At 39.7% G+C, this 27,782-nt stretch overlaps 2 protein-coding genes across 9 annotated transcripts; both read left to right on the top strand.

Moving 5' to 3' along the window:
- The first annotated feature begins 774 nt into the window (after positions 1 to 774).
- golm2 (golgi membrane protein 2) lies at positions 775 to 12,163 on the top strand. 5 transcript variants are annotated; one of them, XM_005466961.4, is made up of 10 exons: positions 775 to 1,841; positions 4,719 to 4,773; positions 4,928 to 5,030; positions 6,399 to 6,489; positions 6,730 to 6,856; positions 7,084 to 7,164; positions 7,985 to 8,263; positions 8,581 to 8,718; positions 9,898 to 10,065; positions 11,132 to 12,163. In XM_005466961.4, the coding sequence occupies exons 1-10, from the start codon at positions 1,515 to 1,517 to the stop codon at positions 11,209 to 11,211; spliced, it is 1,449 nt and encodes a 482-aa protein (XP_005467018.1). In that variant the 5' UTR covers positions 775 to 1,514; the 3' UTR covers positions 11,212 to 12,163. The 5 variants fall into 5 exon arrangements, with proteins under 5 accessions (XP_005467018.1, XP_005467017.1, XP_003442351.1 ...); XM_005466960.4 differs by having other exon boundaries at positions 776 to 1,841; positions 7,081 to 7,164; XM_003442303.4 differs by lacking the exon at positions 9,898 to 10,065 and having other exon boundaries at positions 776 to 1,841.
- Positions 12,164 to 12,461: 298 nt separating this feature from the next.
- On the top strand, positions 12,462 to 24,643 carry ctdspl2b (CTD (carboxy-terminal domain, RNA polymerase II, polypeptide A) small phosphatase like 2b). Of its 4 annotated transcripts, none has more exons than XR_268971.4 (14): positions 13,036 to 13,452; positions 16,208 to 16,395; positions 17,824 to 17,962; positions 18,053 to 18,202; positions 18,450 to 18,698; positions 18,828 to 18,924; positions 19,416 to 19,527; positions 19,621 to 19,707; positions 19,876 to 19,938; positions 20,036 to 20,115; positions 20,274 to 20,400; positions 21,349 to 21,444; positions 21,556 to 21,675; positions 23,073 to 24,643. XR_268971.4 is itself a non-coding variant. In XM_013269666.3 (14 exons), exons 3-14 carry the CDS (start codon positions 16,231 to 16,233, stop codon positions 21,619 to 21,621), a joined length of 1,431 nt encoding a protein of 476 aa, XP_013125120.1. In that variant the 5' UTR covers positions 13,043 to 13,452; positions 15,908 to 15,954; positions 16,208 to 16,230; the 3' UTR covers positions 21,622 to 24,432. The 4 variants fall into 4 exon arrangements, 3 of the variants coding, with proteins under 3 accessions (XP_005467015.1, XP_005467014.1, XP_013125120.1); XM_013269666.3 differs by adding an exon at positions 15,908 to 15,954 and having other exon boundaries at positions 13,043 to 13,452; positions 21,556 to 24,432; XM_005466958.4 differs by lacking the exon at positions 13,036 to 13,452 and adding an exon at positions 12,462 to 12,679 and having other exon boundaries at positions 21,556 to 24,432.
- The last annotated feature ends 3,139 nt before the right edge of the window (positions 24,644 to 27,782 follow it).

Here is a 27,782-nt window from a genome sequence, read left to right as displayed (position 1 = left end):
TATTTGTCTGCAGGTATTCACATTTTGGCTTTGAAAAGGAGTGGGTAAAGTAATGGAAACACCAGATAATGCATTAACCTGGCATGAATTAGAGTTTGGTGAAGCTGTTCCAGTTAGTGTTGTTTCATAACCAGGAATTCATTTTCCCTGGATGACTATTATTTGTTTATATATTTTTTGTTTATTTTAACACCTGGAAAAATAACCAAAAGTACTTCTTCCAGCAACTAGACCAAAGTTGGACAGTTTTTTTGACTTATATATGCCAACTCTCTCATTACTGAGCTGTAATTTGGCAGCATTTAAGTCACACAGTCAATTTTTTATTTACTTGGTGAATAATTAGCATGGCACACCTGGACTTTTGAGTTGTTGAGTAATAGAAATGTAGAATTTCAATAATTTTCATCATTTTATGGAGATTAAATTTTTTATTTACTTTTATTGCGCAAAAAGGAAATATCGCACTGTCTCCTGTGTACTTAATATATTAAATGCTGAAAACTTGAAACCTTATTTTAACTGTAAAGCCAGATCAATCACTCTTCAAGACCGCCCTGCTTCCGGTCACAACGTATCGCCCCTGTTTAGTGTTTTAAGGCAGGTTTAATCGCTTTTATCATGTAGACAATGGTTCAACAGATAATGTAAAACACAAATATATAAAGTATAAACTACAGTCTATAGGGTTTAGATGTGCTAAGAGTTATGAAAGAAATGTAAATACCAATGTAGACTTTTATTTTGAAACGCGCACGTCCACTGGCAGCGAGCGGAAATTAAAGTGGCTGATTGCAGCTAACTTCATGCAGCGCAGACGTGATGTGTGGAAGGCAGTGAATCGTGGACAGTGTATAACAGAAACCCAGTATTCACAGTGGGTTTTTTAAGGTTTAATTGGTTGTGTTACGAGACTCAGACCCATCCTTCGCAATTAAAGACGACACGTTTCTCTGACAGCAGCCGCTGGTGTTTTCGCGTCTACGGTTGCTAGCTAGCAGTTAATACGAGCTAACGTAACGTCGGGGTCAGAATTCGGGATCAGCAGTAGTCCTGTTTGACGGCGATTTTAGGGATTAGTGGAGTTCCAGACGTCTGTGCGCCCGGTACTGCTCGATTTACCAGAGGGACATAAAATAATTAGCTAAAGGCTAACGTTGTACAGCTAGCTTATATGGTTTATAGCATTCCTCAGTGCCACGGCGCCGTGTCCACGTCTCGTCTGCCAGCTGAGCTAGGCCACGTCCCTGCGGGCGTATTTCACTTACTAACATTGGACGAATTGCAGAGAAGATGCCTAGTGAGCGGAAGGAGGAAGGAGAGCAAAGATCACTAGAAATGTGAAGGTCCTTTAGCGTTCATGACTGTCTGTTAAACGTCTGGATTTCCGAGCGCTTGCCGCATATACACGGCATGTCACGTAGACGGATGTGTTTCACACCGGGAGAATAGTCTTCACTGAGCTCGTTAGGTTGCAGTAACAACCTGAAATATCGTTAGACTTTGTTTGGGAAATGGTTGGGTTTGGCGCAAACCGACGGGGAGGTCGCCTCCCGTCCTTCATCTTCATCTTCTTGATGGTGATCATCGTCGTACTGTCTTTCAACTACTGGACAGTGTCCAACAAGCACGGCCGCTTGCTGGATGAGCTGGTGGAGGTGCAGACGCAGGTGAAGCGCACGGACGCGGCGCGGAGCCGGCTGGAGAAGCGGAACTCGGAGCTGATGGTGCAGGTGGACACGCACAGGAAACAGATCGACCAGAAGGATGGGGACTACAGCGTCCTGGAGAGCAAGCTCCAGGCCAAGGATGCTCTCATTAAAAAGTGCACAGATGAAAAGGTACAGTTCTCTTTTTGCCTTTGTCTGGGTTTGATCGAGTTAAGTGTCGTTTTTACTGAAATTTAACATTGCAGGTCACGCAAGGTATTAGAGCAGATAAAACATTTCCTGGGTAGGGCACAGCATCTATACAGAACCAAGCGTATTCGTCTTTGACCGAGTGTCACTGTAATAATTATGTGTGTTTGGGGGCAAGACTGACTCACTCATTTTTTTTAATCTAGAGGTGGGTGTCATGTTCTCAGGAAAAGCCAACAGGATTGACAAGAAGGTTCTTCATTACATCAAATCGGGGGTGTATGGACAAGTATTACTTGCAATACAAGTAGGAAATGACAATATTTAGCCTCAGTCATATCACCATGTCTAATTTCACAACCTTATCTCATTGTATTGCTGTAATCTCAGCACTTTATATCAGAAAGTGCAAATATCTTATGTACTTAAGAGAGGTGAGGCAGGCTGTCTTGAATATGAGCCACATAGTTTCATCTTCCTCGACTGCTTTCACCTGAATATTTCTCCACCAAGAATATCTTGCTAGAAATTAACAGCTGCCAGCTTCCTGAATCAAAAGGGTGTTTATAGGCCTCTTAAACTGTGGTTTTGTAGGTGATTTCCAATCATTTTTTTATTTGAGATGTATTATGTGATGCAGGCTTTGGAGCATACAATGGTGATGTGTGTGCTGTTGGTCCAACTTCAGAGGTGCTTGTGCTAGACAGAGCAGTGTTTCATTCACCTAGAAACAATTCATTTGTGCTCGATTATTTTGGTTTGCACTGTTAATTGTTAGCTTTCCCTACATTACTGCCAACTATCTTCCTGTGCATAACAGGGGAAATTACATTCACAAAAGAAAGCAAATTGAATTCAACTTTATTATGTTGTTTGTGTTGCTGATTTGCTCTTTCATTCTATCAGACATTATTACACGTCTGTGGGGGGATTTATGTATTCACTGTGAAAGGCACATCAAAGCGCGCCACATGGACATTCCCACTTCTTGTCCTGCACAGTTACCCAGCCAGTATTTCACTGGCTTTTATGTCCCAGCACCTTCTGAACTTTTGGTCCGAGTCCAGCCGAGCTGGGAGTGTAATTTGCATCCAGTCTGGCTCGGTTTGATGTTTTTCAGAAGCAAAAGCTTAAAATTGTTTAGCTTATGTTTATCCAGTGTGGATTGTCGCTCTCTGGTTTGACCACAGACAGCAAAAAAAACAATGCCGCATTCATGATTTTCAACTAATCGTTTTAACTTCATGCAACCTTATACAATAAAGCAACGCATTTATTGCATAGTTTAAAGTAAATCTGCAGGATTATCAGGTTGGGTAAGGTTGCGGGTAACATTGCCTTGCTTTGCTCAACATTTATTGATGAGCTGTCCTTAGCCACAACGCACGAAACTTTCTCCCAACTTTTGGAGTCAGGTTACTGGTAAAATGTAATTGACCTGCAACATGATACTTATAAGATACTTATAAGGGCTATACATGAATACATTGGCTGAACACATGAACACATTGTCTAAACTCCCTTATTTCTTGACTAAATTCCAACATCCGGCTCCGTGTTTTCTTATTCAAGGATAAAGGTAGCTATTAAAGAGTGGTTCTCCTCCTTTCTTCTGTCAACAGACCAACCTTGTTTCAACAGTCTGCCTGCTACGTACATTGTGAGAAGTGTGTACTGCAAAGAAAGTGACAGATGAGTCTGATAAGTGGCTTTCAAACAGTAGAATCTATAGTTTTGTAAGTCAGGTGCAAAAATGAATTACGGAGCCTTCATTTAGCGTGGCCATGTTGTTCTAAAGAGCCAGGCGGCACAGGGAGGCCATTACCCACTTATGAGCGTCTAACAAGATGAAGCCTTAGTCTTAGAGCAGTTGACATTAATGCTGTATTTCCTGTCCAGTCTTATTGACCACCTTCTGTCTCAGTCAGTCTGCCCAACTGTTTCAAGAGCTCGAATGCCTAACAATGACAAGTTTTTGGTAGAAGGACAGAGAAAGTATATCCATAAAAATCAGTACAAACCCCTTTGCTCTGCTAATTAATATTATGTTGCTTCCATTATTTTCTGAACATGTGGATAAATACTAATGACAAAATGGTGGGTACATGAATACATGCATCCTAGTGAGCCTGCAAGATCTTTTTGATGCTTTGGAAAACCTTGCTGCCACCTCAGTTGTATTTATAGAAGTATAACTTCAACATAACTATAGCTGCTGTTTTTACATTGCATGCTTTGAAATCCATATTTGTAATCTAATGGGACAGAAAAAATGTAGCTTTTGGGTGTCACTGTGATGTCCAAAGCCTCAAGTTTCCTTCCTTCCCCCTGCTTAACTTTCTTGTTTGGTATTTTACTGCTCTTCATGAGTTTTTGCATGCCATTTATTTTACTAGAACACAAAATAAAGCGCAGCCAGCAGCTTCAGGGTAATAGAGAGACTTAAGTTTCACGTCATTAATGTTTATTGCGTAGCTGTATTGGATTTTATTATGGCTTACCTGGTGGCAAAATGTAAATAAAAAAGCCAAAAAGAAAAAAAACTCATAAACTAGCTATAAATGAGCTTTCAGTTTTTGTGCTGGTGCTTTTTTCTTTTCTGTGAAATAAATCCTGAAACATTATTTTGTAGATTGACATCACAGAAGAGGCGTTGGATCAGTGTCGCATGACTCAGTACTGGAATAAAGAAAACGGTTGTACTGACTGCAGCCAGTTTTCACTATGAAGCATAACAGGATTAACCTGTTCCCCTCTTTTCATTGGTGCAACTGTCTGGTAATGCAGGAACCTAAACTGGTTTTACCTTTACCACAACTAATACATGTTTTGTTTTTTGTTTTTCTTTTAATGTTGCAGATGAAGCTGCAGGATGATGTCACAGCCCAAATGACAGAAATTCAGAGGCTTAAAGGTAAGACTTCAGCCTGTGTTGGCCAACAGAGGGCACTCTGGCAATTCCTTTAATACAGAATATGTGACATACAAAGCAATTTCATATAGCAGTACAAGTCTTTCAATAAACCTCTTCAAAATGTTTGTTTTTGTGTGTCTGTTATTACAAACAGAGCAGCTAAGGGAGCTCAAGCAAGAGTTCATGAAGCAGGAAGAGCAGCTAAGAGAAGTGAAGAAAAATAACACTAACTTGGAAAGAAAACTGGAATATGAGAGGTATGTTAGTTCTTTACATGTGCCTGAGTCTTAGATATATCCATATTCAAGGAACTGTGAGCTCTCAGAGATTAAGGCTGCACAATTAGTCTATCACAATTTTGGTTTTCCACAATTAAATGAAGATAATTAAACGATATTGAACATGCATGCTACACCAACAGAACGCACAGAAAAAAATCTAATCAGGCACTCCGTAAATCACTGCCTGCCGATGTGCCCAGCATGTGCCAATCACAGCTTTTCCCTGCACCGCACAGCATGAAGTTTCCTCATTCTATTTGACCGTACTTATGTGGTACAGATAAGACCATCAGAGCAGAAATCAAAAGTGTGGCACAGCAGGAAGTGAAGTGGTTGCTCTTCGAAGCAGATTATTACCCACTGTTTGGAAGTACTTTGGATTTAGGGCAAGTGATGTTAACCAAGAACAAATTCAACAAGTGCTGTAAAATTGCGTCTGCATGGCAAAGTAGTGCGGCTAACTTATGCTGCAGTTTGAGGTGTGTTTTTGTGTGTGTTGTGCTTAATTGACGCATGATGGCCAAGAAAATCAGTGTAGTGTTTACTAACATGAATCGTCAAATTCTCACATCCACAAAAGCGAGCTTGTACAGTGTGTCCGTCCAGCTCACAAAGATGCACTGAAATTACCAAGAGGTAACACTCCATTTGGCCAAAGACAGTTATCCAGTCGACAAAGTGAGTTTAATTTAAAAAAATTGGGATAAGGGTCAACTTACTGGACAAAAGATATCTTATCCCTTCGTGCTATAATTTTTGAAAAAATGGCGCTGTCTGCAAAAAATCGCAGGGAAATTATAGAGGGATTGTACAGCTTTCAAGTAATTGGCTACACGCCTATCATGCAGGTATCATGAATGGAGTGAAATGCTATATTTGCTATATTTTGCTTCTAGAAGTTACACATACAATAGGGGAATAAACACATTATTTGTCTGCAAAGGTTTATTAACAGCAGTGTAGTGCAGTGTAAAAAAAAGCACCTGTTGATTTGATTTTGTTTTATAGAATTTTTTTTTAATGGCACTGAATTTATGTGAATAAGGAAGACCAATTTTATTTTGATGCAAATTTGTAAAACATGGATGTGAAAGCAGCATTATGCTTACATGACACTGCAATAAAACACATTTTTCACTAGAATCTGTAAATAATTGTTAACAATAATCTTGATTTTTAGATTGGCCATAACCGTGCAAACCTAATTCCACATACTTTGAATGTTTTAAGGTGCATTTTGTGTCTTGCTGTTTTGTTTTTCAGATATTTCTTTTTGTCTTTGTGTATAAAACTGAAAGAATTCCTTATTGTGCAGATGAAACTGAATGAATACGTGTTAACTAGTTTACAGTGTGGACGCCAGATTGCACAACTGAAAGACGAGTATGAAGAAGCAAAAAAGACTCTGGAGGAAGAAACACTAAAGCTAAGACAGGTTAGTCTTATAAATCTTAACAAAAAGGATTAGAGCTATTCTTGTGATTCTTTAGTAAATGATGAAAAGTTTTGTCTGTGTGGCACATTGCATTTATTCACTACTTTTGGATCTTTAACACAGATGTATTTAAAATAGAAATGAATTGTCCCGTGTTTCTGTTCTTTAAGCTTTTCTGTTCATTAAACAGCTTCGTCTTTTCTGTAATCTACTTTCCTTTTCACCTTTGATCATTTTCAGAGTGCAGTGGATGGTCACAAGAATGTAGTGGGGGGTAGACATGCAGATAGAGAGCCTGGTGTGGAGACGGCTGGAGAGCGCCATACAGTGGCCACTCATCGGCATGACAGACACTCCGATCTGAAAGGTAGAGTGGATGTGATTAAGTTGAGCAACACTGCTATCGTCTACTTTATGTTGCTTTCTACACGTTAAATGAAGATGTTGACTGTTTGGAGAAAATCATCAATAATAATTGCTCACATGGATCTTTTAATATTTTAATGTAAATAGTGGTTACTTCACGCTGTCTGGTTGTTAATCCTGTTAATATGCGAGTGCTTCACTCCCACTCCCTGTGCTGTGTTACAGAAGAGATGGGTAAGCCCGGCAGTGATGCTGGCATGCCTGGTATTGAAGACAGTGAGGTGGGAAAAATCGACGATGTGCAGTTTGGTAAGTAATGAATGTAAACTTTCAGAGATCAAGCTCAGCAAATTATTGATTAGAAAGAATTCTGTAGCTGTATAATGACAAAAACATTTGGACTTTTTAATCAGCCAGTATCGGTATTGACAGACCATGATCAGCATTAGATTAGGCCTTAATATAAGTAAACATGTTAGTTACATTTAAATTCACCTCATCAGTTTCCATGAATGATGAAAGTTGCTATACAGACTGAATCTGCTTTTTGTACCTGCCTTTAAACTTGTTGACTCTGCTGTTCAGCCATTTTAACAGAAGAGTCTAAAGAGAATGAGTCACTTCTGGAGTCAGCCACAGGTGCCGCTTTGGGGAATTATGGTTCTTTTGTGGGCAGCACGGTGGTGTGATGGTTATAAACATTGCCTGATGGGTTTGAATCCATTAGCTGACCAGAGCCTTTCTGTGTGAAGTTTGTATGTTCTCCCCTTGTCTGTGTGGATGTCCAGGTTACCCTTCCTTTTGCCATATGGCAGCTGGGATGGGCTGCAATGAAACTCCCAACTCTGAATTGGACAAGTGGAAGAAAATGGATGGATAGTTCTTTGGGTTTTCAACTTGGGTTTCATCTTTCAACCCTCAAGGTTGCTTTTTAGTGAAATACAGTGAAACTGAATCCGTAACTAGAGAACAATAACTGACCCATGTAACTTACTTACCTGAATAGTGCATATAAAGTGAGGAAATCCTTCTCCCTTCTGTCACTGATTGTAACCCTACCCCTTTTTTAAAAAACAATCCTTGTGGCAAGTAGGTCACTGACCTTTCTCACATTGTCTTTGGCCTGCAGGCTTGAAGAAACCAGCCATTACCCAGAAACACGACGAAGCCCCGGATGTGGTCGTGGGAGCTGGTGCTGGACCTGGAGTCGGGGGAGCTGATGGTCCCGGAGGCCAGGGCATGTTGCTGGACCAGCCCGGACTCCAGCAGGACAGACTGGACGGCCGAGCTGTAGCGATTGCACCTCCAGGCATCAACAAACAGGGAGACAAATCAATAGTGTTTGAAGAAGACAACAAAGTGGGTATCAAGGCAGACGAGTTGGGAGAACAGCAAAGGCAACTTCGAGGTGCAGTAACCACATCCATATAACTGCTATTATTTTTAACAATGTTTATTTTGAGCCTTTAGGCATGGGATAATATTGTGACTACAGCTTATTATAGATTTTTAGCTTTCGGTGGTTTGTCTTTTGCCACATCAAGACTGAAAGAGGAGAGAACTGTTATCTTGTTACATTATTTGTTTACAGTTCCTCCATTTGTAATGAGTTTTTCAAGAGTTTGAGTGCTCCCTTAAAGAATGCAAATATAGCTTTGAGAAAGCAGTACTTGGAACAACTGCACCTGACTTTTGAAGTATTTGTTTTGTTTTTCTAATAATCAGTTCCCAGTGATGTCAGAGTTGAAGGTGAACACTTGAAGAGGATTCCTCTGCCCCCCAACCCTGCCCAGGTGCCCAATCCCATCCAGCCTCACCACGCCAAAGACCAAGTTCCAGCAGAACCGGTACACCACCGTCAAAGTGAGTTCCTCTACCAAACTCTGAAAAAGTGAACCCTGCTATTGGCAATGAGGGTGGTGATTATTTATTTTTCTTTAACTCATTGATTGATTCCACTCAAGTAAAATTATAGCACTTGTGGTAAGTTAGTTCTGTTTATACTTTTCTGAATATCTAATAAGGCAGGGATTAAAATATAACTTACTGTGGTGTCATGTGTACAGTTTTTCCAGTTGCTCAGTCAGTGCATCCTCCCAAACATAACGCATTTTCATGAAAGATGGGATTTCTAAGTATATAAATCCTATCTGAACATGGTTAGGGCTGTCACAGAAGGCTCTCTTGCAGGGGGAGGGAGACAAATGACACACTTGGCTCCTCAATTTTCCTTTCCTGTTACCTCACTTCTGTTCTGCTCTACTGCGCTTTCTTCCTCCTTCTCTCTCTTTTTTAAAATGTTCAGTTCTTTTCTCTCTTTTACGCTTCCATCTCATCATCCGCAGCCCTGCTGCTTAAAAAAAAATCAGTATAGGTTTTCATTTTGTTTTTCTTCTGCTCTGATCCTTCTAAATTTGCAATTTAGTGTAGAAGTTAACATCCATTAGGTGATTTGTTTTTGCTATCATCTCTGTTTACATTATCAGCTTCCAGACTGCACAGCTCATCCCAATCCCATCCAGTTCTTCAATATCAGCAGTGCCGTTTCGAAATCTGTGAGGGTCTAGATAGAAACATAAACAGTCTTAGATGCTGGTGTGAAAGAAACTGCGACAGTAAAAACGCAATTTTAGATTGATTATTTTATATATATATTATACATCTTACAGTTCTGGGGGGGGGATTTTCAGATCTCGAGTTATTTTTCGAGTTAGTTTTCAGATCTCTCCAAAGAGGCCTCTTATTTGAAGCCACATTGGACCACACTACCACCACCACATACTGTGAATCTAGTGGTAGGCAAACGCTAATTTATAATAACGCTAATTTATAATACTGCATCCAAGACCACGATTGGCTTTTTTTTTTTTTTTCTCTAGAAGGCACCATGTATTTACCTCATCTTTCTCATCTTTTGTCATACTCTTAATGCAACTACTTTTTCCTTCATGCATACATGATGCAGTATTTCCCCTCCCTATCTTCCTACAACTGCCTTCGCTTCCCTTCCGTCCTGATGAGGCCCTTCTCTGCCTCCTGCAGGCCGATTCTTTGATGAGAACGAGTCCCCAGTAGATCCGCAACACGGCTCTAAGCTGGCGGATTACAATGGGGATGATGGGAACGTGGGTGAGTATGAGGCCGACAAGCAGGCCGAACTGGCCTACAATGAGGAAGAGGATGGTGATGGTGGGGAGGAAGACGTTCAAGGTGAGCCAGGCCGGGGGATTGGACTGTTTGTCCAGATGTTTATCCACCATTCCTCCTTGCTCCCTCCCTCCACCCCTGTCCTGCCACCCTGCTGCATTAAGTAGCTCACAGCAACCCTGAGTTTGGTCTTTACGTCATTATAAATACAGATATTTACAAAAAAGAAATGTGGCAAAAATACCTGATGATCAAAGCAGAACTGCTTTGTGTTCATTTCAGGAGAATTGCATATTTTTACTCGGCCCTATAACAGTCTTAAAACCCTCTTATCCTATGTAGAGGGAGAACTTGACCCAGGAACTTACGGTTCTGTGAGAGTAATTCAGTGGTCATCTAGTGTTTTCTGTCCTGCCTATGCTTCGTTTTAGCTAAACCACCTGTCTGTGCCCACCAAACATCTGACCTACATCTAGCCCAGTAGAGAGATATATATAGCTCACTGTGTTCCTGAATGTGTCTGTGTTCTCCTTGAAATATTGAAATGCATGTCCATGTTTTGTTTTTTTGTTTTTTTATTTGTTTTTTCTCTCTTTGTTTTGATTGCCCTTTGGATTTTAAATGAAATTGCACTATTTCATACCAAAACTACAATACTATTTTTAGGGAAATTTTGTTTTGTTTGAATCTATCAAAGGAAAAAATAATTTTATTTCTGATCTGCCAGTGCTGTGATTGGCTGTTTTTTCATTTGTCTTACAGTTATCAGATACATATGCCATAATATGAAGTCTCTTATATATACTTGCTGTTTAAAGTTACCAACAGGAAAGCTAATATCCTAGAATGATGTGGGTTTAGTTCCTTCTAAAATGAACAATCTGTTGATATATTTCTTGTACATAAATCAGTGTTGCTGAAGGAAATCAGAGAGGGCTCTGTATATTACACAATTCACAGAAGGTTGACATCAACATCCTTTAAAGCTTAAAGTCAGCACTACGATGCTACATTATGGTGTCATCCTCATATACCGGAGATTATTCAGAACACGTAGTAAATTTTGCATCTATTTAATTGTGCAGTCTCTAATATTTGTGTTTCTCTCTTCTTTTTTTTTTCTCTCTAGATGATGACGATCGAGATATGCAGGGAGATCGGGCTGTGGATTATGGGAAAAAAAGACATCAAGCCAACGACATTCTTTGAATGGAAACTCATACAATCGTATCTCATAAAAAACACATTCAGACCCGTCTCCACAAGTGAGATTTCTCTTGACAAAAAAACATCAGTATGTCTAAGAACTTTTATAGGGTGCATTCTCAATGTCATGGACTATTTTGAAGAACAGACATTGCAGCTAATGAAGTAATTCTAAATAATGTAACATACTATGAAAAAAAACACAAGGCATTTCCCCAAGCTGCTGTTAATTTGCTAATGGCTTTAAGTTATGACAGTAGAGATAATATACTGTACTTTGACTGTTGAGTATTTGATAACTGCACTGGCTCATGCCAGCCCTAATGACCCACATCTGAACTTCAAGGACAGACCATGTTTTGGTTTAGCTACTCTTCTTCTTCTCACTTTGCTGTTGCTTGGTACAAACTCTTCATCTGAGATGTTTATCAGAGACTAATTTGGCATTCTGCCTTTCTAACATAATCTTGGGACTCTTATATGGAAAACTTTTCTGTTTGTTTGTTTACAAGAGTGGGAATACATTACAAATGCCAAGGACACTACTCATGGCCTGTTGAATCCGTTTCTTACTTTGACAGACTAAAAAGTGCTTCTCTTTTTTTTTTTTTTCTTAAATGATGCCATTGCATGCATTTGAAACTTTTTATTAATCAAATTGAGCAAAATACTCATGCTTAAGCAATACTTAGAACAATGTTGGTGTCCTACACAGTGTGATTAACCAAGCACATGTGGAGCTGACATACTGTACAAATGCTTCCATGAATGAGGTTTCTTGTACATAATGTAGTTGAGCTGTTACCATTTGTACTGAGGAAACCGAATTCCTCATCTTTAGGGGAAAATCTGTGAACATAAAATCAGTTCTGTTTGTGCAACCAGGAAAATTGATTTCTCATGGAAAGGCACAGTGAATGTAATTTTATTTTATTAAAGGTGATGCTTCATGTCATTTGTGACGGTACTTTAGAGTGAATGCAGATGCATGAATGATAGGTTGTCATCCTCCTCCTCAAAATAGTCGTGTGTTTTGCCTGGGTATCTTTAGTGCATCATATCCAGTGGGGGGTTTTTTTGTTTGTTTTATTTATTTATTTATTTATTTATTTTGGTTTTTGCTTTGTATTTCACCACTTGCTTGCAAATGATGACCCACAAAGACGAGCAGTCCTTTACCTTTATGATCGCTGGCAGAAGAAACGGTTCGCGGCAGCGATCATTGCAGACTGGCTGGTGTTTTTGAGAGGTAAGGGGGTGTGTCTGTGTCCCATACGGGTATCTGCCTCGGAGAGACTGAGCAGAGGCGGGAAATGGCGCCTGGTAACACAACGGTGTGTCATTTTGAAGACAGTCCGTGAGTAACTAGAAGGAAAAACTCGGAACCGATCACAAAAACAAACCAGTGCCTCTGCTGTGATGGTTAATCAGCCTTGAGTCATCATCTCCAGCCACTGCGGATCACTGTAAAGTAAGTCGCTCACGTTAACCTACCCCGTTCATTTGACTTGTTGTACTCCTCATTTATGTAATAGTGGCTAACGACAGTATAGTTATTTTTTCCCCGTCCTGTGTACATCTGTTTGCCAGAAGCTGATTTTTAAGAAGGCACGGTTAGTTAACCCAGCGGTGCTAAGCTAGGTTACATAGCTAAGGACGGCTAAACATGGCCTACCACGGACCTGGCTAATTCCTGAACAACCGGATATCACGTTTAGTTACATTTTATCTACTCAATGTTATTATTAAATTGAATACACTGTTACTAGCTTAACAGTCATATAGAATGTACCTACTCTTAACCAAATAAGGTAACAAACTGCTAATGCAGATTGTCGCCAGGTAAATCCTGCTAGCATCCTTTGAAGCTAGCATCCAATTTGGCATTCCTCAGCTGAGTTCCGCTAGGTTCGCTCTTTGCCACCGTGCTTTACGTTTAATAGAATTCAAAGGGCGCTCAGTTAGACGTGTCCGTGTACCTCACCAGACCTGTGCATCAGCTGCATTGTTGGTTAACAGTAGCGGTGATGGGATTAGCAGATAAAATAGCGCTACTGTCGGGTGTTTTGATTGACTATTCCGAGTTTCCGCTGGCAAACATGAAGACATTAACGCCGTTCGAGTGAACCCCTTCCACCAAACTTTACGCCAGCTTGGATGACTTATGCTTCTTTTTATTAAGTGGTCTTATTCATTTTTAACGTCATTCCGCTGAAGGTACGATGTCGCACTGGCTTGCAGACGGTAAGTTAGCCTATTTTGGGGGGTTTGGTTCGTTGAATATGCTAACGTTACTTTTAGCGACCAGAGTGCCAGGTCGCATAAACAATGTAACGTTACTTTTAGGCAGACGCAAAGCCTGACACTGTGATATCAAAGTGCGTTAAAGCAGGATTGTGTAGTCGAGATTTTTTGTTTGTTTGTTTGTTTTTATTACAATGAACAAAGCATAATTTGACCTCTTGTACTTGGTTCAGTTGATTAGCTTTAGCTGCTCATTTAGCTGGGTTTGGTTGGTTCATACCTGACCAAACATTTTCCAACGCCTGTTTTCGGGTCGCTAAGTGAAGTGGAATTGGTGTGAAATACGTCTAAATGGCAGTGGTTTTTGTCGGTTATGTTGTATGATTCATCTGTTCGTTAAGCAACTTAGCCAACCCTAGCCTCGGGGTAAATTTTGCAGAGCGGACGGGTTGTGGGAAGGGCCTCACTCGTTTTACCAGTGTGTTTTCAGGGCTAGCGTTGGCTAGCTTGCTCATACAATCTCAGCTGCATGCATGTTCCTATTTCCCGCTCTCTTGCTCGTACTCTAGCTGTGTGCATGATTCTCGGTCAGTGGCTGATTTCCTTGGTGAAGCACACATTTAGTGTATGCTGTGCTTGAAAGGTAGACCTTTAGTAGCTTTGCTGTTGCCGTCTTGAGCTTTAGTGGGGTTTGATCGTACAGTAATTAAAACAAGCACTTAAATGATTCTTTATTTAGCAGCAACATTAAAGTCCGGTATGCGGCGTACATTCCCGTGAAATGCCCAAGAAAGAAAGGCATGACTACACAATTTGCACAAAGTAATTGACATAACTGTGTTCTTTCATTTCTAGAAAAACCCCTATGCAAAGATTACATATTTCTACTCATAACACTTTGTAATTAGGAGAACAGCGGTGTCAGAAGTTGTCGTTCTTTGCTAAACACATTACCATAACAAAAACAAGTAGTGACAGTCTGCAAAGATTAAAGGTAAACGCTGGGATTTTGGAATCAATAATACTTGATACTGCAGGTTATAATGGCATATCTGATCACTTAAACAAAAACCAGTGTGAGCTTCACCATTGAGTGTTTTCTCTGTGCAGTGTAATCTAGAGGAAACAAGAATGCATTAAACCAGTGGGCAGAATAGTATCAAAAGTAAAGTTTTACTTATTGTTTTCTAAGTTTTAACAAGTAGTATGTGCTAACATAATTGATATTTTATATATTAAGGGCTGTGTAAGGAGTGCTGTGGTGGTTTATCTACAATGTCAGTTATTTTGGAGAGTTTAAAAGTTTAAGAAAAATGAATATAACAAAGAAACTCTTAAGGTTAAAAAAGCTAAATACAAGATTTGATAACTATGTTTTAAAAAAAAAAAAAAAAAAGGAGGTAGATGTATTTTAATCCTAAACATTTTTTCTTGTATACTTTTGTGAAATCAAAAAACTCACTGAGAAGGGAAGCTTTTATCCTTAAAAAGAGTTCTCTGAAATTGTTTAATAAAGAAGCTTTTATTTTGTGGTCTTCTCTTAGTACAGTGTAAATAAGATACGGTTTTCTATAAAGTAAAACAGGATTTTTCAGGAGAATTAAAGCGCACAAGTAGACTAAAATAATCTTCTTTTTAACTCTCAAAAGCATACACATTAAAATGTTCTAAAACTGGATTAAATTAGCAGGTTTATTACCAAATCTCTCCTCATGGCCTTATTTACATTTTTTTTCAACAGCCCCCTCAAATGAGAAACTTTTTTTTTAAACAATTTTCTGGAACTTGAAGGACATCTATGTATAATAAACCATGGACTGCATCCTTCCCTTACGAGTACAGTTACAGTGAAGTAATGACACTGTCTTCATCTGCTAAGTTATTTGATACTCAAAGCAGCCACAGCTTTCAGGAACACTGTTAGCATGTACGCTGCTGGTGATTTTTTTTTTTTTTTTTTTGGAAATATTTTTTTCTCTCCCCTGTATGTGGGATTGGGCAACAGCATGCACACTTGTGGCATGTTCACGGATACACCCCTGTGTAAATGTGAAGCAGATGTAGGCAAGGACATTTACAGTATGTGAGATGTGTACTGTATCCAATGAGAAGGTGTGTGTGTGTGTGTGTGTGTGTGTGGACTGCTGCTGGATATGTCTGGACACATTTTTAGTTGCGTAACCACAAAGGCCAGGCATGCTTGACAATTTTTGTTCACTGTGAATTGTTTTTAAGTTTTCTGCAAAGGTTGGCGAGGACATTGCTAAGTCACTCAACTTTAGGAAATATCTGTAGTTCCTTCAGATTTTGTTTTGGTTATATTTACGTATAGTTATTCAGCTTATGTGTAACACGGGCTCGCCTTTAACATTAATCTTACAAGCACACTCGAGTGGGAGTGTTTGAGTATGTGTACAGTAAGATCCTGGGTAACGTTTTTTTGTTTTTCCATTAGTGGTACAAATGAAAGTAAAGCCAGCTGTTGTTGCCGGATCCACTGATGTAAGTGAAACGGGATCTTGAATGCATCCAGATGTTGGTAGAAATTGCACCAGTGTTACTCCTCTGCACACAGATGCACCCCGTTGACTCGCCCATTTTAAAAGTTAATGCATTCGAGACTGCTAGAACAACTTGTTTGTACTCATTACCAACTGAACGTTTGCTTAAATCTGTTGTCTCTACTGTACAGCCATAATGATTTCCTCTGTCTCTTCCTGTATTTGCTCTTTTTTGTTTCCTTTTTCTGAAACAGCCTTACATGTGACTGCTAAAACAATGAGGCTGAGAATGCGTAAGGCGTCTCAGCAACCGAACCCCACTCTGGCAAGCCGCCCATCCCGAACCAAGCGGAGGCATTCAGAAGTTGAAGAGGACACTCCTACTACTGGGAGAGGATTGTTCTCCACCATCAAGAAGTTCATCAGAGGAAATGCTGTAAAGGTAACCTCTTCCAAGCTTGCATCACCCTGTCTGTGAGCAATAAAAATAAAAATTTGTAGGCAGAGAAGTTATTCTCCTGCTGTCTTTTTTTTAGCTGTTAAAGAGATGAAAATTTTTTGGGCACGTATGTTAAACACTGCTTTAAAAACCAACGCGCTATCGAGGTCTCTGAGTTTAACACAGTGTTTCTTGGTGGAGAGTGTCATGTTTCCCAGGAAATGTCTGGTGGAATGCAGCAGCTTGTCTGAGAACTCGGGCTCTGGTCTAATTTTAGCTTCTGGCTCACAGAGTTGGTGTGCAAGGACAGGAGGTGGTAACAAGTGGAAAAGTCAACTCTGCTAAGAGACGTTTGTCCTATGAAAAGACATATGGCCATTTTGATAATAACACTATATATGCTAAGTTTCTCCCTGCAGTTTCCTATGAAGTCCCAAAAGGTGTTTTTTTTGTTGTTGTTTGTTTTGTTTTTTGCCCTGTCTCTATAAATATATTTTTTAACTCCTTAGTGGGGAAAAAAAAGCTTAATTTAGATTCTGACCTTTATGACAGTGCACTGTCATGCAGATATTTTTGTAGGTTCAGTGGAAGCACAATGAGAGTGTGCATTTGAGAAATGTGGGGGGGAAAAACAAAAGACACGCTTTTAGCAATATCATTTAGCTTTCTCTTTGTTGTTCATGTGTCAGGGTTACTGTGCATGTAAACGTGGTGGGTCCACATTCAGTGAAAATTGGGCATTTGAGTCACCTTATGCTTCAGTGACATTATTAAATATGCTTAAATGGCACCACCAGATAACAAAAATGACAGACTGTAGCTGGTAATGGGTGCCAAAAATGTCTCTACATAAAGAAAAAGGCTCTTCTGTGTTTGGTGCCTGATGAGCCTATTATACTCTTTGCATGTTATATGCAAAGAGCAAGAACTCCATACTGATTATACCAGCACTGTCTGTGCGAATGCTTGCTGCAGTATTTAAAGCGGAAACCAGTGTTTTGTTTGTTTAGGGGTTTTGTTTTGGGTTTTTTTTGGTTTTTTGGCATGGTTGTTTTGCAATGTTGCAACATCTTCTGTGTAATCTGTCAGTCGCTGAGCTTATGTAATGGTGCATCCTTAAACCAAATCTGCACCAGAACGTGACTTGCAGCAGCAGATGCGGCATCACTTTTGGCGTGCAGGACAGTTTGCAAGGGCGAGAATAACTGGTCTAATGGACCCGTTGGTCAGTCTATAGTAGATATGTCTGATGGTCTAATCTAGAACGGTCATTCTGAACCATCAACAAAAGATTTTTCCCTTTCTCTCTCATGGTTGTGAAATGTTTAGTGGTCTCAACCGAACCGAGATAAATCTGTTTGCCTGTTATATTGAGTGCAAGTGTAATTAAATAACTTACATAACTCCTATAATGGTTTGTTGTCTTGTCAGGTTCAGGAGGAAACCCCAGCAAAGAAGACACGCCTCCACTGTGATGTGGACAACAACCTGATCACCTCTACACCCACAGACACCAACACACCCAGGAGGAATATAAGCAGAGTTGGCAGGAGAGGATCCGTCAATGGACGTGAGTAGCTCGCATAAACAAGATTTGTTATTATTTTGTTCTGTTTTCTCTGCTAACACTGTTGAACGTGTCCCCTCTCCTCGTCTGCAGAGGCAACCAATCACGACAGGAGTAAAGAGAAGCCCAATGGTAGTCTGGAGGAGACGACAGCCGTTGAGGTGACCACCAGCCCTCCCAGAACAACCCTTCTCGGGACCATCTTCTCCCCCGTTTTCAACTTCTTCTCACCAGCTAAGAATGGTAAGTGGACTTCAAAGTAGTCGGAGTTGTGCTTTCAATTTTAAACAAAAACCACATGTTTTATCTTTTTGTTTGACTTTAAAGTTAGTAATAATCTTAACATAAGCTGCTTTTTGACAATAATCAGCCCCTCTTCCAGTTGTTTTGGACTGCAAGTTAGGATGAAGATTCATTTCGTGTTAGTTAATTCAGAATGGCACCATCTTAAATGTCTCTTCTTTCCTTTTTTTTTTTTTTCTTTTTTCAGCCTCTTCTGGCTCGGACTCTCCAGACCAAGCATTAGAGGCTGAGGAGATAGTCAAGCAGCTGGACATTGAGCAAGCTGTGGAGACGCCCACCAGCACTGCTACATCCACGCAGGAACTGTGCGTCACCACCAACTACTACTCGAGCGTCTCACAGCTCCCACCTCTGCGACCGCCACACATCCTCGAGGCTTCTCCCACAACTGAAGAAGGAGAGCTGCATACAGATGCTGACCTCCCCCCTCTCACAGGTAGATACCACAGCTGAGAAAACATAATAACAATAAAGATGGTGGCAACTGATTGCTCTTCTTTGATGCTGATTTTATGGTCTTGATTCTAATATTTGCATTTTTAAAATACTCTTGTTGTGCTCCAAGCTCCAGGCACCAGTCCAGATATGGCACATGTGGACACCCTTCCAGCTACAGTACCACCAGAGGCATCGTACGAGGAAGACTGGGAAGTGTTTGACCCGTAAGTTTAAAGGCTTGCTACACTTCACTGTTGTGGGCGTCTCCACAACAAAAACACTACAGTGGTAATTTCAGCTTAATCAAGCAATGTGGACAGGCAGACAAATTGGGGATAAAGGCTAAGGTTTCTTTTTTCATATTGTTGAAATACCTTTAATTGAACTAAGTAAAATCAAAGTGAAGAGACATGACACAGACCACCAACCTGACACCCTTATGTACAGAAGTACCTCACTTATACAGTCTTACTGTCCTATTTTAGGAAAAAATATAATCAGGAGCATGGTCAGTCACACAAGGCTTTTAATTTTATTGTCTGCAGACTCCGATGGTGGTCATTAAAAATGCGATAAGTAAAACATTTTGGCTATTGAATCTAAGGGGATCGATATTTTAAGCAGACTCGAGTTTTAAGTTAAACCCTTCTTTTAATGGTTTCCAACTTACTGTGAATGTTGTGGCGATTACTGATGAATCTGTTTTGGTGTGTAGGTACTTCTTCATTAAGCATGTCCCTCCACTGACAGAGGAGCAGCTCACTCGTAAGCCAGCCCTTCCCCTGAAGACGCGCAGCACACCTGAATTCTCTCTGGTCCTAGACCTGGTCAGCAACACTTTTTTTTTCAAATTAATGAATCTCTCTGGAAATCTTTAAACACCTCCAAAGACTCAAGACAATTTTCTGTGTGTCGATTAGGATGAAACTCTGGTGCACTGCAGTTTAAATGAGCTGGAGGATGCAGCACTTACCTTCCCTGTCCTCTTTCAGGATGTCATTTATCAGGTACGTCTTGTATTATTATTATTATCATTATTATTATTATTTTCTTTCTTTCTTGTTGCCACTAGAGGGGGCCATATTCATGTCTAAAAAGCCTCAAAGGACAAATTTTTCTTATGGGATCATATTTTCATTCTAAATGATCACTGACCATTAAACTGTCCTGTGCAGGTGTATGTGCGCCTGAGGCCATTCTTTAGAGAGTTTCTGGAACGCATGTCTCAAATATATGAGGTAATTACAAGCTCGTTCTTTCTGTTAATTATTCCTAAATGCTTGAAGATGAGGGTTTAAAGTTGAAGATTTTTGAACTCTTTGTTCTCTTTTCTAGATCATCCTCTTTACAGCCTCTAAAAAGGTGTATGCAGACAAACTGCTCAACATCTTGGATCCTAAAAAGCAGCTTGTGAGGTATTATTGGTGCACAAGAAACTTTAAAGCAAAGTTTAAGCAGAGGGAATCAAGAGTAGAGCTCATAAAGCAGATGTTTAACTGTTTACTAATTACTAATTTTGCTAACCTTGTCTTCCCCCCCCCCCCCCTCCTTTCTTCACCCACTGTGACTGCAGGCACAGGTTGTTTCGTGAGCATTGTGTCTGTGTCCAGGGAAACTACATCAAGGATCTCAACATTTTGGGAAGAGATCTCTCAAAGACCATCATTATTGACAATTCACCACAAGCCTTTGCATATCAGGTGAGACACCAACACCTGATATGCAGGTGTTGCCTGGTTATCAGCAAGCATCAGAGATTCTGACAATGAGTAGAATAATTAAAAAGGGTTTTGGGGGATAGGATGAGGCACCCGCCTGATGTCTTTGGGTTGTCATTCGTTTGTCCCTCTACTGTGAACTTCATATTACTGGGATTTATTCCTGAATATTTAGCACAAAAGTCCATTTGAACACAAGTGATGGTTGAACAGAATTTCAAATATGGCTCAACACTAAATGTCAGTGTCTTTTTTTGGTACATCACTTGAAACATGTGTCTAATACAATGAAATTGACAGTTTGTATCAAAAAGAGCACATAATATTCCTCCAAACCCCCCTTTTAGATCAGGTTTAATGCCAGAATTCAGGAACAGAAAGCGATATTGTGCACACACCGTAACTCCCCAAGCAGAGGATAGAAGGGTGAAAGGGTGAAGTGACATTACTAGATTAGACAATGAACTGTTACAGCTACCACTTCTGGCTGCTCTGTTTTGGGATAAACACAGCTGATCATTCTGCAGCTAGTGGTATCCTTAGCATCTTCTTGTCAGCGCCAACCATATGCATGTCCTTCTTCACTACATCCATGAATCTTCTCTGTGGTTCTTCTTTTCCTCCTGTATGTCAGCTCCATATTCAACATCTTTTATCCAGTATATCTGCTTTCCCCCCTAATCATATGTCCAAACCATCTCAGGTTTGCTTCTCTCTTTGTCTCCAAACAGCTCAACCTGAGCTCTACTTGTTTCTAATCCTGCCTATTCTGGTCATTCCGATTGGGGCACATCGGTTATAGGGAGTTATAGGGAAAAAGCACCACCCACCCCACTTAAGATCTTCAGCTACTTCAAACACAACAGAACAGCAGATCTTTTCTGCTGTGGTCACAGTTTAAATAGACCTTTTTTTCTTCCGTTTCTGCAGTTGTCCAATGGGATTCCCATAGAGAGCTGGTTCATGGACAAGAATGACAATGAGCTTTTGAAGCTGGTGCCCTTCCTTGAGAAGTTGGTTGAGATGGTAAGCTGTCCTGTCTTTCATTTACTCTTGTAGGATCAACTACATCAGCAATAAGAGTAACTTGACCATGTGAGTAAACTTAATCTAACCCCTCACCCCTTTGACTTGCAGAATGAGGATGTGCGGCCGCACGTTCGGGAACGGTTCCGGCTTCACGACCTTTTACCCCCCGATTGAAGCCAACCACAAACTCTCGAAATGGGGACAACATGAAAAGACTGAGAACAACACGTGCGTGTAAAAAGCCTCTCTTTGGATTACAAACTACAACATTGCCATTACTTAAAAAAAAAAATTAGCCTTTTTTTGGTTTTGGTTTTAAATTCACCATTGCTTTAACAAGAAAAAAAGAGAAAACTTCAAAAGAAAACCTTTTTAAAAGATCTGGGTGAGATTTTCTAAAAATCGTAAGCGCATAGATGAAATTACACACACTATGGACAAGCCCAGGTCGTCGACACTTTTTAAGCGACTCTTCAGCTGTGGAGCCAGATATCAGCTCCACACTAAATTCTGAAGTCTTGGTGCTGGTTTAGTGGATATGAAAACACCACCTGGTAAAGAGGAACTCCACCTTGCCCAACCGCAGTCCAACTCTCTGGTGCTCACGCTGTCAGTACTGACGATACGACACTCTGTGGCTACAGACCATTTTTAACAGGAGTGACTGGCCTGTAAATCAATCTGTGCATGTGTGTATGTTTACTCCTAGCCACACACACTCACTGATTCGGTGTATGGGCAAGCCTACAAACTGTAGCCTTGAAAATCATATGCATTCCTCTGTAGCTACGTCAACTTTCTGTTGTTGGTTGCAGTTGTTTTTTTGTTTTGTTTTTTGTTTTCTGGTAAAACTGGTGTTTTTTGTTTTTAAAGATGGGTTTAAAAGAAAAATTTCATTTCTGTTTGTAAGATACGAGATTTTAAAAGGGCCATGTAAGTTTCATTGTTAACCATTTCCCCATATAGGAGAACCTGTAAATGACAGTCCACTGCATAGTCAAATAAAATGGAATGAATCCAGGACTTTATAGCTTGTTCTCATTCTGAGGTTTAAATGAATGTGTTGGCTTCACACGTGGACACAACATGGCTCTTTGATTTAAATGTTAAGGATCTTTTTACCTGTAAATCTGACACATTGTAATGATTTAAGGGCATTCATTCTCAAAGTGATGTGTCACCGTTAACTCCTCGTTTTAATAGCAGTTCTTCATTCGTGTGTAATCAGTATTGTCTCCGGCTCCTGAGCAAGTATTCTCGCTAAAACCTCGATCGGTTTCTTTTAATTGTCATGTGTAACTTGATGGCTATATCAGTAGCATTATGACTAATGTAGCGCACCTCTGCCAGTGTGTCATAAAGTCTACCTGTGGCAGAAGTCAATGGCCAGACCGTGTACCAGCTATACCTGGCACCAGCAGCATACTGTTACTGTCAGCTTCACCGTCTGCCCCTCCACCTGTTTCACATGTTTTTCTTAGTATTTTTAAGCGTTTGTTCTTTGTGTTTAGCCGTTAAAAGGATTGTTTAAGAATGGTAACTAAATGAATGTGTTTTTGGTTTTGTTTTTTTTTGCCCAACTGACTCTCAAGCCAATCTGATGTTTTACTCTGTTTTTTTTTCAGCGTAATTTATTGATGATGAGACGCACAGTAGGGTGAAGTGTTGTCCATGTTTTGGCCACCGTACAAGCCTAAACTTGGGAGGTCACGAAAACTCGGATGCCCGTCGCTAATACAAGCCTGTGACGGTGTGGCAACGTTTTCTTTAGATTTTGTTGGAATCTTAAGTGCATTTTATGTTACAATGAGCGTGTGTGTGTGTGTGTGTGTGTGTGTGTGTTGCCTGTATAGTGCCATACAATACAAGTTCCTGCTCGTGGCTTTTCTCCCATGCTCCAACCCATAAAATACTTCACTGGAAAGAGACAATCAAACCTCCAAGCTTTGCTGATGCTGAAACATGGAGATACCCACCCTTTGACAATTCATTAATTTTTTTTCTTCTTCCTTTTTCCTTGCCGATAGTGTGCAGTATATATATTGTGTACTGTGATGCCATTTGAGTCGTGCCCTATGTGGAAATTGGTTAGGTTGAATCCTGCTCTTCCCAAACAATCCCTGCTGCTCACTTTTGCACAGGATATTTTCTGAAAGTAGTTTCCACCTGCTTAATGCCCTGCTGTTGTGTTTCTTGTCTTTTGCCTTTCTCGCCGCAGTTAAATGGCTCTCCAGAACTTAAAAATCAGCTCGTATTCAAGTGACATTGTTAAAGGCCACAACGGTGTTTGCTCAGACACAACGTAATGAGAACACATGTACACAGACTATGAATGTAACGTGTACGTGGGGTGAAGGCTCAAGTGTCTTTCTATGATTCCACGCTGTTTTCGGTCCCCATTCAGAGGCAGAAGTAATGTGCTTGGAATAGGGGACCGGTCTCGAGATCCCACCGTGGTAGCCCAACTCCCCCTCCACCCAATGATCTCTCACCATCCTGACCATCTTCTATTATGCAAGCCTCACTCTGAGTGTGGCGCGATGCGTTCAATCTCGTCAGTGGGCTGTGCGATTATGTAAAATCGTCGGTCATGGCTTTTATTCTGAAGGGTCAACAGGAGGCATTGGATACATTTCATCCAACTCATTTTTATGTGCATTACCAGTTTATTGTACACTGAGTGTTGTACAATACATGCAGCTTCATGTTAAAAAAAAAAAAAATCCTTAAAGTAAGGAAAAAATCTTTTGTATTTTTGATTTCAAAAGGCATGTCATATCTACTTTTAAATGTATTAATGAAGATTTAACTTTACATCAGATGGAGTTTTGTGTTTTCTTTTTTTTGTTTCTTACAAATATCTGTATGTTTAGTTTAGCGCTATGTCACTGAACTGTTAAGCTTAGCATGTAAAGAATACAGCTTGCTTTTGTGGGAAAGTCCTGAATTAAATTTAAATCATGGCACTTTTTCTGCTGAAAAGATCAGTCGTGTCGATGACTTTTTTCTCTTTTTTGGGGGGGGGGGGTTTAATTTTCAGTATACATTAAGCCATTTTACTTGCAACAATTGCTATTTGTGCTGAAGATGTATTTAAAATGTTTTAGGAGATCTTTGTTATCTGTCAAGCTGTATGCTATTGTAAAGTGTATATACAGTTCATTTCTGAAACAAAGTTTTAAAACAGTTAAAAACATCTTGAATGCCCTTTTTGTTTTTATTCCTCTACAGTTCAGATGATGCTGAGAGTTCTTTAAAAACTAGGAGGACAAAGATAGAGGTCTGATCAATCTCACAGGGATGATAGCACAAAGTATTAGAGCCTACAAATGTACTAAATGTACAAATTTAGTACGAAACACTTTATTTCAACAGAGTTTGATCAGCATAATCGTCATTCAGTGTTTTGTCATATGTCTAATGAAATCAAGCCAATAAGTTGCTTAATTAACCTCCTGAGACCCAGCAATTCATTTTTGTGCACTGTAGTACACATTTAGTTTTTGCTTGTATCACTCATACTCTACATACCACTCTGCTGAGTCCTGATGTTTCTTAGAGAGGACAACAGTACCTTTAAAATGATGTCACGTGTGTGGGGGTGTGGCCTTCCCAACTCTCTTTTCCCCGCCTTTCAAAATGGCTGTCATGCCGACAAGCACATTTTATGGATAAAAGAAATGTAAGCATGATATCTACATTTAAAATATTTTTTAAACTCAGATTTGGATTAATTTTCAATAATAAACATCTAGTAAGTAATTTCAGGTGGTTTTCAGACCTAAGCTCATTTAGTTTCACGGAGGAAATGACTAATTTATTAATGTGTACTCTAGTGCACGTCAGGACTTTGTACTTAAATTTGTTTCACTTTTTTCTAGTAGACAACTTTTTGACAGAGGCAGAAAGAATTCTTAATACAATCATTGAGGGAGATTCAGACATAGATCTTTCAGAAGATGAGAGTCATATGAGCCAGATAGGAAAGGGTGAAAACCCAGGAGGAGCCAGACAAAGATTATCAAGATGCAGGGGCAGATGTAATGGAGAACGACACAGGGTCAGCTGAAATCTGCCGTCATCCTATCTGGTCCAAAACCAGCATGTAGGACAATCAGGAATTTTTGATTTTGACTGAAAACAGTATGGGTAACATGCAGAAATGTTTCCAGTAAATTGATTTAACTTATAATCATAGTGTAAATGTGTTGTAAGTGAACTATATCGGATATTGGAGTAAATTTTATTTTGCTAAATAATTTTCCATTATAGTCAAAGGAGTTTGCAAAGAAAAGCGTCTGGACTTCTTTAAGTTGCTTGAAGACGTTTCACCTCTCATCCGAGAGGTTCTGAAGAAGCTTCTCCTTTGACTACGATGACCTGGATGACTGAGAACCTTCACAGACAATTTTCCATTATCTTAGGTTCATGCCTTTGTTTGGAGAATGCAGAATTGGAGATGATGGTACCCTAATGACACTTAATGATTGGAGCCCACAGCAGTATTTCCAGCAAACAAACTAATTCAGGACTTGTCCTTGTTGACCAACCAGCGTATGGTACAGGATTCAGGGTGTAGTTTAAACAACACCAGAAGAAATCAATAGCTTTTTAGGAATCTCAGTGTACATTGCATGCCTTGGATATCCGAAAATTAGAATGTACTGGGCTGCCAAAACAAGAGTCGCAGTTACAGCTGATTCGATGACATGTGGTCATTTCTACAAGATCAGGTCTTTGCTGAAAGTAGTCGATGATCTGCCAGAAATTTTTTTTTTAAAAAGAATTTCCTGGGGAAAGTCGGACCACTTCTAAAGAGAGTCCTTCAAGGTTGCCTCAGTCTGCCCAGGCCAACAAAGGTCTTTATGATGAACAGATCATTCCATTCACTGGCTGTCCCAATTCACAAGTCCCAAGACCTGCAGTGGTTGTAGAATATAATATCGACATGGGAGGGGTTGACCTATCAGATTGCATGCTCAGCTTTTACAGAATATCTAGTCGGACCAAAAAGTGAACTGTTCGCACCACGCTTTATTTCATTGATTTGGCCATCACCAACTCCTGGCTTCAGTACCATCAAAATAGCGAGGACATGCAACGACCTCAAAAGAACTCCCAGTACCTGGAGTTCATGTGCCTCTTGGCTAAGGAACTGATAAACAAGGGACAAACATGTGAACAAGACCTGAATAATATCAGTGATGTAGAGTTCTCTCTAGAAATCAAGAAAAGGATTGAATTTTGTTAGTTTCACATTCGTGATCAATGAACTCCCCTTGTGCACTGTAGTGCACATGTTGTAAAATTTAAATAATATTAGTTAAAAACAAAAATTTTTTTGCAATGTGTTTTTTAACAACCCAACACTTGGTTTATATGAAAAAAATCAAAATCAAAATACTTTTTTTTTCCTGGGTCTCAGGAGGTTAAAGCTCAAAGCCTGCACTTAATTCAAATCACACGTGTTTTTTTTTTTTGTTTGTTTTTTTAAAATCCATGTTCAATTTCCTAAAACTTACCTTTGAATGATACGAGGCTATTTATAACCTACAGTTCATTAACATTTACAGTCCTGTGAAAAATTCATCTTTCACATTTGTCATGTTTCAGATCTTCAAAAAAAAAAAAAAATGGACAAAGCTAGCCTGAGTTAATATAAAATTCAAAAGTACATTTTGTATTTACTCTCATGTTTGTTTTATGATGTGAAACATTGAAGTATGACAAAACTGCTAAGAATTTAGGAAGTGGGTGAACACTTTTTCATAAAAACTGCAGCTTCCTTTATTGCTCTTATTATAATCACCTGTACAAGATGACCAAGTCATTTCCAAGAAGTGAAAGATGTGGGGAAAATATTTAATTCCTATCATTTGCTGTATTTGCACTGGTTTTATTTCATTTTTTATGTGAGAACTTCTCACTTGTCTAGGATTTATGTAGGTTTCTCTCCTCTGCTCTTTGTTTCACTATGCGTGTTTTTGTAAGCACTTTCTCCTCAACATACCAAATGGAGCTGCAGTCATCAAGAGGTGACACAAGGAACAAAAGACCAATTTTAGCAAGTTAGACGTACTCATTTAAGACATACCCATCTTAACTTGCATATATTTTCGGAAGTAGTATGTTTGAAAGAATTGTTACCATTTTATGGTATTCTAGATTCAAAGATGCTCTAATTTGACTCTTTTTAGAGTCTGGATCAGGTTGGGTATGGGAGTTGTAGGTAGCAGATGTCATATAAATCTTCCAGCAGTCAGTTTGGTGTCTTCTGTCTCTTCCTGACAGGAGTCCGGTTTCAAATGGAGGACTTAATCAACACACTCGATTAA

Source organism: Oreochromis niloticus, linkage group LG1, assembly GCF_001858045.2.
Source record: "Oreochromis niloticus isolate F11D_XX linkage group LG1, O_niloticus_UMD_NMBU, whole genome shotgun sequence".
In the NCBI taxonomy this organism is placed as follows: Eukaryota; Metazoa; Chordata; class Actinopteri; order Cichliformes; family Cichlidae; genus Oreochromis; species Oreochromis niloticus.
This window is presented reverse-complemented; position numbering and strand designations above follow the sequence as displayed.

Bases quoted from the DNA above. Each gene is read 5' to 3' on its own strand.
- golm2 (XM_005466960.4), top strand. From the start codon at position 1,515: ATGGTTGGGTTTGGCGCAAACCGACGGGGAGGTCGCCTCCCGTCCTTC. The intron at 1,842-4,718 runs GTACAGTTCTCT...TTAATGTTGCAG, and splicing joins AAAAGTGCACAGATGAAAAG to ATGAAGCTGCAGGATGATGT. The intron at 10,066-11,131 runs GTGAGCCAGGCC...TTTTCTCTCTAG, and splicing joins TGGGGAGGAAGACGTTCAAG to ATGATGACGATCGAGATATG.
- ctdspl2b (XM_005466957.4), top strand. From the start codon at position 13,431: ATGTCGCACTGGCTTGCAGACG. The intron at 17,963-18,052 runs GTGAGTAGCTCG...CCTCGTCTGCAG, and splicing joins GAGAGGATCCGTCAATGGAC to AGGCAACCAATCACGACAGG. The intron at 19,528-19,620 runs GTCAGCAACACT...TGTGTCGATTAG, and splicing joins TCTCTCTGGTCCTAGACCTG to GATGAAACTCTGGTGCACTG.